The sequence below is a fragment of the Mustela nivalis genome (assembly GCF_964662115.1).
Source record: "Mustela nivalis genome assembly, chromosome: 4".
Classification (NCBI taxonomy): domain Eukaryota; kingdom Metazoa; phylum Chordata; class Mammalia; order Carnivora; family Mustelidae; genus Mustela; species Mustela nivalis.
Genome location: NC_139023.1, coordinates 32766545 through 32779195, shown reverse-complemented (window position 1 = coordinate 32779195; position 12651 = coordinate 32766545). Strand labels below are relative to the sequence as shown.

Sequence of the window (12651 nt, the reverse complement as noted above, 5' to 3'; positions counted from 1 at the left end):
TTTTGCCCCTAGTTCTTTATACTTAACAGTGTAACCATAAACATTTCCCCATGTCTACATATAGAAATCTACCTCTCGTTCTTTTTTAACAGCTGCATAATATTCCGCTGTGTGGATGTAATAAGCTTTATGTTCTTAAACTTTTTTTTACTATTACAAAGAATACAACAGTCAGTATCATATTTATTAAATATATAATAACATATTCTCTTATTGCAAATACATAGATAAAATGTTAGTAGTATTTCAAGGTCAAAGGACATGGGCATTTTAAAATTTAATAGAATATTCTCCAAAGGAATATGGTGCCAGTTTATATTACACTTAAAGTGTATGAGGGTGACTATTTTCTCAAACTTTGACAATGCTGGATATTACCATTGTTTTAACTTTGTTGTGTATTTGATGGGCAGTAGATGATATCTTTAATTTTGAGTCTCTGGTGACTGCTGAGGTTTGTTATCTTTAATATATTTATTTGTTTTTCTTAACTCTTCTTCTATGATAATTTTTATATCCTTTACTCCATCTCTTACATTGTGTATCTTTTTAAATTGATTTAATGAGGTTTTGGTAGATTTTAACTCTTTAATTTTGTATGTTCTAAATATTTTTTCTTTTTTTTTTTTTTTTTTGGAGTCACCTACTTTTAAAAAAAATTTTATTTATTTTTATTTCAAGTTTATTTAAACTCCGGTTAGTTAACATATAGTGTAATATTGGTTTCAGGAGTAGAATTTAGTGACTCATTGTTTACATCTAACACCCAGTGCTCATCACAGCAAGTGCCCTCCTTAATTCCCATCACCCATTTAGCCCATCTTGTGTCCACCTCCCCTCCATAACCCTCAATTTGTTCTCTATAATTAAGAGTTTGCCTCCCTTTCTTTTTTTTTATTCCCTTCGCCTGTGTTCATTTATTTTGTTTCTTAAGTTCCACATATTAGTGCAGTCGTACAGTATTTGTTTTTTTCTTACTGACTTATTTTGCTTAGCATAATACAGTAGCTCCATCCACATTGTTGCAAATGGCAAGGTTTCATTCTTTTTGATGGCTGAGTAATACCCCTTTGTATATTTACACCACATTTTCTTTTATCCATTCATTAGTCGGTAGACATTTGGGTTCTTTCCATACCTTGGCTGTTGTTAATAATGGCTGCTATAAACAACAGGGTACATATACTTTGAATCAGTATGTTTGTACGCCTTGAGTAGTGCACCTAGTAGTGCAATTGCTGGGTGGTAGGGTAGCTCTATTTTTAACTTTTTAAGGAACCTCTGTACTGTTTTTCAGAGTGGCTGCTCCAGTTTGGATTCCCACCAACAGTGTAACAGGATTCCCCTCTCTGCGTTCTCATCATCTGTTGTTTCCTGAATTGTTAATTTTAGCCATTAGGGTGAGGTGGTATCTCATGGTGGCTTCGATTTGTACTTCCCTGATGATGAGTGATATTGAGCATCTTTCCATGTGTCTGTAGCCATCTGTATGTCTTCTTTGGGAAAATGTCTAGTTATGTCTTCTGCCCATTTTTAAACTGGATTATTTGGGGGTTTTTTTGGGTGTTGAGTTTGGTAAGTTCTTTGTAGATTTTGGATACTAACCCTTTGTATGTTCTAAATATTTTAAGAAATATTTGCAAATACCTTCTGCCATTCTGCAGGTTGCCTTTTTGGTTTTGTTCTTTCCTTAGCTGTGCAGAAGTTTTTTACCTTCAGGTGCCTGGGTGGCTCAGTCAGTTAAGCGTCTGCCTTCGGCTCAGCTCCTGATCCTGGGGTCCTGGAATTGAGCCCTGTATTGGACTTCCTGCTTAGCAGCGAGTCGGCTTCTCCCTCTCTCTCTCTCTGCGATCTCTCTTGCTTTTGCTGTCACTCAAATAAATAAATAAAATCTTTAAAAGAAAGAAAACAGAAGAAGAAGAAGCTTTTTGTCTAGGTGAATAGTTCATTTCTGCTTTTGTTTCCCTTGCCTCTGAAGACATGTCTAGCAATAAGTTGCCATGGCTGAGGTCAAAGAGGTTGCTACCTGTGTTCTCCTCTAGGATTTTGATGGTTTTGTGCCTCACATTCAGGTCTTTAATACATTTTGAATTTATTTTTATATATGGTGTAAGAAAGTGGTCCAGTTTCATTCCACATGTGGCTGTCCAGTTTTCCCAGCACCAGTATGTTGAAGAGACTATCTTGTTTGCATTGATATTTTTTTCCTCCTTTATCAAAGATTAGTTGACCATATCATTGTGGGCCCATTTCTGGCTTTTCCATTCTGTTCCATTGATCTATGTATTTATTTTTGTGCCAGTACCATACTGTATTGATGACTGCAGCTTTGTAATATAGCTTGAAGTCCAGAATCATGATGCCTCCAGCTTTGCTTTTCTTTCTCAAGATTACTTTGGCTATTTGGGCTCGTTTGTGGTTCCATACAAATTTTAGGACTCTTTGTTCTAGCCCTATAGAAAATGCTGGTGGTATTTTGATAGGGATTGCATTAAATATGTAGATGCTTTCGGTAGTGTAGACATTTTAACAGTGTTTATTCTTCTAGTCTGTGAGCATGGAATGTTTTTCCATTTCTCTGTGTCCTCTTCAATTTCTTTCATAAATACTCTATAGTTTTCCAAGTACAGACCTTTTACATCTTTAGTTAGGCTTATTAGGTATCTTACAGTTTTTGGTGTAATTGCAAATGGGATCAATTCCTTGATTTCTCTTTCTGCTGCTTCATTTATGGTGTATAAAAAATGTGACAGATTTCTCTGTTGATTCTGTATCCTGTGACATTGCTGAGTTTGTGTATCAGTTTATTGCCCTCGCCCCGCAAGGACGACAAGACGCCCTGGTTCGGATGCATCTTCTCTCTCTTCTCTCTCTTTATTTCCGCAAGTCTACACACTTATATACGCTTACATGACCAATCAGTGAGCAGGGTACAGCAGGGAGCGAATCAGGCTGTGCACCTAAACGAACAACTCTGCTAGCAACCAATGCTGTTTACTTCCTCTTTGGGCGTTCTGCTTAGTCTCACGAGGCAATCCTCACCTGGCAACTAGCCAGGCGCCATCTTTTAATGGCGGAGGCCGCCCTGGCCAGGGGCCTGCCTCCGACATCAGTTCTAGCAGTATTTTGGTGGAGTCTTTGGGTTTTCTATGTAGAGTATCATGTTATCTGTGAATTGTTCCTTGCTGATTTGGATGCCTTTTATTTCCTCCTTTTTTTTTTTTTTAACTAGTGAGGGAGAGAGTGGGGCAGGGTAGAGGGAGTGAGAGAGAGAGAGATTGCTAAGCAGACTCCACACCCAGCGTGGATCCTGATGTGGGGTTCATTATCACAATCCTGAGATCATGACCTGAGCAAGAATCAGGATAGATGCTTAATTGACTGAACCACTCAGATGCCCCAGGATACCTTTTATTTCTTTTTGTTGTCTGATTGCTAATGCTAGGACTTTTAGTACTATGTTTAACAGTGGTGAGAGTGGACATCCCTGTCTTGTTCCTGACCTTAGAGGAAAAGCTCTCCCGTTTTTCCCCATTGAGGATGATATTAGCTGTGGGCCTTTCATACATGACCTTTATGATGTTGAGATATCTTCTCTCTATTCCTACTTTGCTGCAGGTTTTTGTTCTGAGTATTTTCTCATCTTCCTTCTTCAGTTTTTGTTTCATTCCCCCCATTTGTGGGAGATTTCAAACATAGAAGTACAGAGGAAAGTATAACCACTCTGCAGGAATCCATCACCTAGCTTTACAGTTACCAACACATGGTCAACCTTGTTTTATCTATATCTTTTTTACCCTCACTCTACTAAATTACTTTGAAACCAGTCCATTTCGTCTTTAAATATTTCAGTGTATATTTATGAAAAAACAGGTATTTGTTTTAGTTAGTTTACATGGTAGTGGTAGTTGAACTGTTTTAGAAAATTCACTAAGCACTGCCTGTAGTAATCTGTCATTTGGTCTTAACATCCTCTCAGTTGCACCTTGGCTGAAGATCTAGGATGGTTTTAGATAGTTTATATTCAGGCAAAGAAAATGAATGACCTTTTGCTCATTATTCCTTTTCTTGACAAAATTGAAAACATTTTTTCTCTTTTCAACTAATCTAGTCAGGAGGAATAAGGAATATGTTTGAGATTCTCATAGTCTTGCAATATATAATATGAAGTCATCTGCATGTTGAGCAAGTGTAGATTTTTTTGCAGAATCCAAGTCCTTCTTTAAATCATTAGTATAACATTTTGAGAAGTAATAGAGAGAATCAATAAATCTTAGTATCTGTGGGGTTTGGGCCTCAGAAAAAGCAAACAGTTGCTGATTATATTCACAGATATGCTAAAGAGAGCTACAGTTAAATCCACAGGAGTGAAATATTGCCTTAAGAGAAATATATATTGGGGTCAGGGAACTTCAGAATTTTGGTATCACTATTCAGTTAAAGGCTTCCATTGGGTTCTTTAAGGTAATAGAGATGCTAATTCAGGATATGATCAAATGTTGTTCCAGTAGGGCAGATTGCATTGGGGAATTAGATGGTTGCACTGCAGTTATAGTTCTGGTTACTTTGGGGAACAGATATAATGTGGCAGGATTAAAATAGAGATAGAGATGCTAGTATCTGAGAAAAAGGTATACGTACTTTTCTTTGACAGGCTTTATTTAGGAGAATCTGAATTCTTCAACTGTATTTCTAAATTCTTTATAGGACTAAAGCTTAAAGGTGACAGTATTACCTTCCCTTGATGAGTTGGTGAAATTTCTAGGTGGAAATTGAGAGACAGTTATGGTCAGTAATATAGGAAGAAAAGGGGGAGAGAGAGTTTTTTGAGAGCGTGGGAGTTCAGTATGAAGAGGGTGAAGCAGTGGGATAGGAAGGAGATCAAGGAGAAGGGAAAGAAGGTGGAGGAGACATGCTAGGAAGGAAAGAACAAAGTAGACAAATTAGTGGTGTTCAAATCATCCCAGTTTTGGCCAATGGGCGCACCTCACGTTGGTTCTGAAGTCCCTTTGTCATAACCCTAGTATTGTGGCATCCTTTCTTTTAAGTATAATAAGTTGTTTCAGGTTTATCTTGTACATGTTTTGCCCAGACTGGGCATTGCCCATCTCTGAAAAGAACCCCATTTTTTTTTTCCTGTGGTAAATAAAATTGAGAGATTGTACTTAGGCCTTTGGGGTACTTTTTTTTTTTTTTTTTTTTGAGGGAGAGAGGGAGGGGTGGAGGGACAAAAGGAGAAGAAGAAAAAGAATCCTAAGCAGGCTGTATGTCCAGCGTGGAGCCTGATGCAGGGCTCAATCTCATGACCACAAGATCACGACCTGAGTGGAAATAAAGAGTTGGACGCCTAACGGACTGAGCCACCAAGCTGCCCCAGTGGTACTCATTTTTTAATAGGTTAACATATTTTTAATGTCTTTCCAGTGGACAGTAATAAGAAATACTTCATTTTCCTTAAGAGAGAAGCTATATAGGCTATTCTGGAAAACTTAATGTTTTCTTTGTTTTGTTTTTTAACTTTTCCTTACACTGAAAATCTTATTCCTTAATCCAATAATATAATTATATTTTTGTTTTACTCTTATATGTGTATACATACATATAGAAAGAACATGGTATAGTTTCAAAATAATAATATCAATATTACTGCCATCAGGATGACCTGAGTGTTAACTTTCATTTTTTTCTTTAGTATATATTCCACTAGGGATGTATAATGTTTCTTTGTTTTAAATACACTTGAAATTTCTGTCTGCATAGATAAACCATCAAATAGATATAAAATGAGGTTCATTTGTTTCATTTTTGCTTCTGATATTTAGAAATAATTTATAGGATTCCAAAGTCACATCTACCAGAAAGAACCATCAGAGAAATTTGGTTTCCATCCTTATCTTCTCCACCCTGTTTGTCCTTCTCACATTGGTAACCATTAAAAAAATCAGTTTTGGAGTTATTTTTTCCATTAAAAAATATGCTATGAAATAGCATGTATATGGTATTAATTCCTTCCCCACCTCCTTTCATAAATAAGGTATACTTTCTGTCTTTGGTTTTTTTATTGACATTATGTCCTGAGGACCAATCTGTAGCAGTAAATAGAGACATTTCTTCATTCCTTTTATAATACTCCATTTTGTGGGGTACAACATGGTTTATTCAGTCATTCCCCCATAGGTTGTTTTCAGTCGTCTGCAATTAAAATAATGATACCATGAGGCTGTACATCTATGAAAGGAAATATTTAAACATGGGGTTTAAGAAAATAAAGTAATAGAAATTCGTTTTTCTTGTATTTTTAAACCTTGAGCTAAAAATTGAAGAACTGGTTCTTCTATCAAGATTAAGTAATTAATATTTTTAGATAATATTGAGAAGAGAATCTTGTATCAAAGTACCTTTCTGGGGCGCCTGGGTGGCCCAGTTGGATAAGTGTCCAACTCTTGATTTCAGCTCAGGTCATGATCTCTGGCTTGTGAGATCAAGCCCAGCCTCAGGCTCTGCAGTAGACACGGAGCCTGCTTAAGATTCTTTTTCTTCCTCTAATTCTGGCCCTTCCTACCCCCACCCTCTAAAATAAATAAATAAATAAAATATTTTTAAAAGTGCACCTTTCTCTCATTACATTTCTCTCTGCCTTTTTTTGTTGTGTTAAAAAGCACAACAGAATTTGTCACTTTAAAGGAATTATTAAGTATATTCACATTGTTAAGAAACAAATCTTTAGGAATTTTTTTCCAAGAGCTTATTCATCACATAAAACTGAAACTCTGTAAACAAATGGTTCCCCTTTTCTCCTACCTGTAGCCCTTGGTAACCCCTGTTCTACTTTCTGTCTCTATGAATTTGACTCATATAAATAGAAGTATACAATATTTATCTTTTTAACTGAGATTTCACGTAGCTTAATGTCCTCAAGGTTTATCTGTATGCCAGGATTTCCTTCTTTTTAAAATCTGAATAATATTTCATTGTATGCATATACTGCCTTTTGTTTATCCATGGACATTTTGGTTGCGTTCACTTCTTGGCTATTCTGAATAGTGGCGCTCTGAATAGGAGTATGTAAATATTTCTTTGAGACTTTGCTTCCTTTTTTCTTTTTCTTTTTTTTTTTCTTTTTTTTGGATGTATACCTCCAGGTGGGATTGCTAGATCATATGGTAGTTTTTAATTTTTTGAGGGACCCTCCATGTTGCTTTCCACGGCGGTTGCACCATTTTACAGTCCCACCAGCATACAAAAGGTTTTCACTTTCTTTACGTCCTTGCCAACACTTGTTATTTTCTGAGCTTGGTTTTGTTTTGTTTTTGGATAATGGCCATTCTGGTGGGTGTGAGGTGATACCTTATTGTAGTTTTAATTTGCATTTTTCCATAAGGCGTTTGATATGAGCATCCTTTAATGTGCTTGTTAGCCATTTGTATATCATCTTTGGAGAAAGGTCTGTTCTAGTCCTTTGCCCATTTTTTATCCAGGTTGCAGATCCAGATTTTTTATAATAATCTGGTACTTTTACTGATAGCCAATAGAAAATATTTAACATAGTCTTAAAGAGAATAATTGTGTTAGTGTAGAACATGACTGATAGAATATGTATGAGCTAAATGTATTTTGTAATTCTTTTTTTATAAAGGGCTGTTTAGAAACCAAAAGATACTAAGAGAATATAGAGACTTCCTGGGAAACACCAAGGTAAGATTTTCTTTCTGATAATGTTACACGTGTATATTTTTGCACAGTGAAATTTTAGTATCAGTCCACTGTGAAATTTTAGCATGTCTGATCATAATTCAAGATTTTCTTAAGCACAGTGTAATTTACTGAATTATATAATCTGTCTCTGTTTGGTTTTCTTGAAATTTAAAAAAAACTGGCACATAATTTCTCTTTAAATTCATAACATGTTATACACCATAAGTATATAGATACAGGTAAGGGAGAAGACTTTATTTTCTTAGGTTTTTAGTAAAATTTAACTCTTTCGTATACACCTTTAAGTTCCTTTGTCCTCTGTCCTACTTCTAACCCTGATTAAATATTCAAACTGCCACTTCTCTGCTTGTACTCAAAAAGTTTAGCCCTTGGACAAGAAAATTACACAGCCATTCTGATTGTTCTTACTTATTATATGAGTATATATAAAATCATGGACACAATATTATTTGACAGTCTTACTGAACTTCCATAATGCATTCAGTCTCTCACTCCGTGAAACAGCTGTTGCGTACTTTTCCTGTCTTCCCAAACTTCCTACAGCCTTCCTCTTCAGCTGATGACCTTGCTTCATCTTTCACTGAAAAAAATAGATGTAATCAGATAAAAGTACCTCACTTTTCATCCCTAGATTTACTAACTTATCTACTTGTGTGCCAGAATACTTCCTATTAGAAGGAAGTTAATACTGAGACCAGTATAGAAAGTTTACCTTTATCATCCTACCTCTTATTCTCTTCTGAATCCTCTTCCTTTGGGCTTTCATCCCCACAACTCCACTGAAATGGCTTTTATCAAAGTCACCAGTACCTCCAACATACCAAGTAATCATGTCCAGAACCAACGTTGCATTTAAACTTGGTTGGGAGATAGCTCCTGTGGAGAAGTGAAGGTCCTATTTGGAGAAAAGACTAGCTGTGCAGATTGTCTCCTTTCTTCTGAGTTACATTTCAGACATTGCTCCCTTTTGGCAAAGTTTTGGTTGGCAGTGATGACGACTCTAGTCATATTTTATTTGTTCTTTTCTTTTATATTCATTGTATTCAGAACTCCTTAATTTCTATTTCCTCTCTGAGTTTTGTGTTTCTGGCATCCCATTGGTGGAATCTTTGCCTCAGGAGCCAGCCTCTTCACTGCTGCTGTGGAATAACATAGGTTCGTGAGACCTGCCTCCTCGGAGAATCTGTTCCTAGGTGTTCTGTTTGTTTCCCATGAAGGGGTTCATGGTCACTAGATTTTTGAGAGTAGCTACTGACTTCTGAACTCAGTGTCACTAGAGGCCTTTTGAGGATTCATACTTGTCAACCTTGAAAAGTTCCAGGGTTTGAATGGAATTTTTTTTAAAGATTTTATCTATTTATTAGAGAGAGTGAGCAAGAAAGAGAACACAATTAAGGGCAAAGGGAGAGGGAGACACAGACCCCCTTGCTGAGTAGGGAGCCAGATGTGGGACTTGATCCCAGGACCCTGAGATCATGACCTGAGCCAAAGACTGATGCTTAACTGACTGAGCCACCCAGGTGCCCCCTAGAATTTGTTTCTATTATACTCTTTTTTTTTTTTTTGTAGTAATAGGCTAACACTTTAATTTCCCTCTACTTTTCCCATATTTTTGGAAAAAACCTTCACTCTCCTACTGAAGATGGTTGCTTTCATTCTCCAGAAATATATGGGGCTATTTCTGTTAAATACTTAATATTTTTAAATTAAATATGAAATTCTTCTACTCCCCCCACCTTTTGATCCACTTGATTTTCTGTGGTATTTTGCTTTGTATTAGAGGAACTCTAGTAGTGATATATATGAACTCACTAGTTCTGGGTCTGCCAATATTCTCTTATTAGAACAGTATCTAACTGTCTGATATCTAATTTCTCAATGTCCTTTTAATACATTTCTCCTTTAATACACCTCTCCTTTCTTGTGCCTTTCCTTAGAATTCTAATTCTGTGAAATTATTTGTGATAGTCCTTTAGAGCATTAGAAGTACCTTTATCTCCACTTGCAGTTATAATTTTGAAGTGTCAGTAGTGCTTTGAGTATTTTATGCTGATTTGCTGGTAGTCGTTTTTGAAATATTGCCACATTTTCTGTTTTTGATCCAATATTTTAAAAAATTATTATCAAAATTTCAAATATATACAAAAGTAGAAAAAATATTTGATAAACCCATCTTCCATTTTCAGTAATTTCCAGCGTGTTGGCCATTCTGCTCTCTAAGGGTCAGTTCTCCAATTGCTTTTATTGTGGAGTTTATGGGTGGCTTTAATAGGATGCTTCCCAAGGGTGTTGTGAATCCTGGCTCCTTGTAGATCTCTTGCTTTTCCTTAGACTTTGTCACTATTTCTGATCTAACAACCAACGTGTTTTCACCTTTTCTTTAATAATTTTTTATCAGCTATTTGAGCTCCGTAAATCTTTTTTTCCTTAAAACATTTTATTCTACTTTTTAAGATCTCATTTTCCTTCCTTGTCTGTCTTGTTTATCCCAAAAGTTCTTGCACCTTTCTTCTAAAGACATATTTCTCATCTTCCACTTTAAACAGCATCTTTTCATTTATCTCTCTGCATTTTTTTTAAACTGTTCCTAAAATAATTTTTTGGAGTTTAGTTTTTCTTTATTCAGCCAAAGGACACAGCACATTTCATTATAATGAAACAAACGTACTCTAGTTTTTATTTATTAATAAACAATAGAACTCAAAAATCTAGAGCCATGGTCAGCGTTTATGGTTTGCAAATCTAAGTTCAAGTAAAATCATATGGATAAGGTTTCTTCCTGCCTAATTCCTGGTCTTAGCTCTGGAGGAAGTTCAAAACAGAATTTGGGGGCATCTAATTGCACATTGTCAAGAGCTGGCCTTAACACTTAAAATCTAGAAGCTCTCGTGTTCTGTTGTCCACAGGGAACGTAGGAGGTGTTTTTTAAAATCCTGGTCTGCAGACCTGACTGCAAAACACTATAAAAGTGAGAAGAAATTTAAATAGGCATTTTTCTCTCCTAATTCCTGATATGAAATCTCACCTCAGCTTTCTTGGCAATAACCAGCCAATTCTATAGAAATTCTATAGAATCCAAGTGTACGCTGCAGCAGCCTGACTTAGAGGACCTGCAGTTTCAGTGCGGGCTATTTGTCCCTCTTCAGGGCCATTGTGGTGTGTGTGCAAGGGAACAAAACTGCCATAAGCTGTGGTGACTTACCAAGAAGTAAGTAACTCTTACATGGCATGACCCCAGTAACAACCTGAAATCTGACTCCTTATTTGTTTTCCTCATCTGTTTTTCAGAGTTCCAATCCATTACATTAGATCTTAAAGACTGTTCTAATCTATTTATTTATTTTTAAAGATTTATTTATTTATTTATTTGATAGGCAGAGATCACAAGTAGGCAGAGAGGCAGGCAGAGAGAGAGAGGGATAAGCAGGCTCCCCGCTGAGCAGAGAGCCTGATTCGGGGCTCCATCCCAGGACCCTGGGATCATGACCTGAGCTGAAGGCAGAGGCTAAACCCACTGAGCTACCCAGGCACCTCAAGACTCTTCTGATTTAGACTTAACCAGTAAAATGTTGACACCTCTACCTGTCTTGTCCAAATACAGAGCCGTGAAAGAACAGAAGAGAATGCCTACCAACTCCCAAAATAAAGGAGGGAGCTCATAAATATGCCCAGCACTCTCTTCTAAATTTACCTTACTAAACTTACTTAGTCAACACCCAGACAGCCACTGGGGAGGAGGGGATGCCACCAGTATGGGGAGGGGGGAAGTCTCTTCTCATGGAAATCCAAGAGGGAAGGAAGAGTCAAGTGCCCGTCACCAGCAGAAGTATTCTTTTTCCTTGGATCACCTTTTCTCTAGGAGCCTAAGATAGTCTTTCTCCTGGTTCTCCTTGGACTTCATTAATACCTTCACTTCCTTCATCTCTTCTGCAAAAAAAACTCCTCTGCTTATTTACTCCGTCTCCAAATATTAGAGATTCATTATAGACTCTTTTATATTTAAATCCCATTAGCAGATCCAACTGGCATTATCTCCAAGACAGATACCTATGTAACTGCTGCTCATCATGCCTCTTATTGAAACCTTAGTCTCAATCATCACCGTCCTTCACCTGGACTACCCTCCTAATTGTTTTCTCCGTCTCTGCTTTGTCCCCATAATTTGCTCCTGCTGATCAAGGAGCCTGATGTGGGACTCGATCATGACCTGAGCCAAAAGCAGATGTTTAACTGACTGAACTGCCCAGGCGTCCCTCTTCTCTGCATTTTAAGCTATGTCTTTGTAAAACCCAAATTAGACTATACCAAATATCTGCTTAAAATCATGGTGCCTTCTTTTTGCCAGTAGAACAAGAGTTATACTCCTTACCATAGTTTCCAAAATCCTGTGGAATATGGTCCCTGCCTCCTTCTCTGTCCTCAACCCCTACTATTTTCCTTGCTTTCTATGCTCTTAGTCACATCAAGCTTATTTTGTCCTTTCCACACACCAAGCTTATTTCTTTCCATGTCTTTAAATGTCCTGTGTGTATACTCCACCTGAAACCATTCTTCAGATTTTTTTCATGGTTGCTGCCTTCTCATCTTTGAACGTCTTTCATTCTCTAGCTAAAATAACCCTTTCCACATACACCCTCCCCCCATACATGATCTTCTCCATTCTGTTTTATTTTCTTCATTATGTTTATTACTATCTGATGTTATGTGTTTGTTTATGGATTTATTCTCTATCTTCCTGGACTCAATTGTGAGATCAGTGAAGGCAGGACTCTTGTTTACTGTCAGGTCCCAGCATCTAGAATTGTGCCAGGCATGCAGTAGTTGCACAATAAATATTTCTTGAATAAATGACATAAGGCAGACTATATGAAGTGCTTTAATAGAAATGTAAAGTTCAATAATAAATGTGCAGCCGAGTGAGTATTCTCTGTGACT

At 36.8% G+C, this 12651-nt stretch overlaps 1 protein-coding gene across 2 annotated transcripts in view; it reads left to right on the top strand.

The window, feature by feature from the left end:
• The window catches only part of SLC30A9 (solute carrier family 30 member 9), an 86689-nt gene that overhangs the window by 32269 nt on the left and 41769 nt on the right, over positions 1-12651 (top strand). For both annotated transcript variants that reach the window (XM_082728776.1, XM_082728777.1), the window contains exon 7: positions 7637-7695. In XM_082728776.1, coding sequence (XP_082584902.1) covers positions 7637-7695 — 59 coding nt within the window. The remainder of the gene's footprint in view (positions 1-7636; positions 7696-12651) is intronic.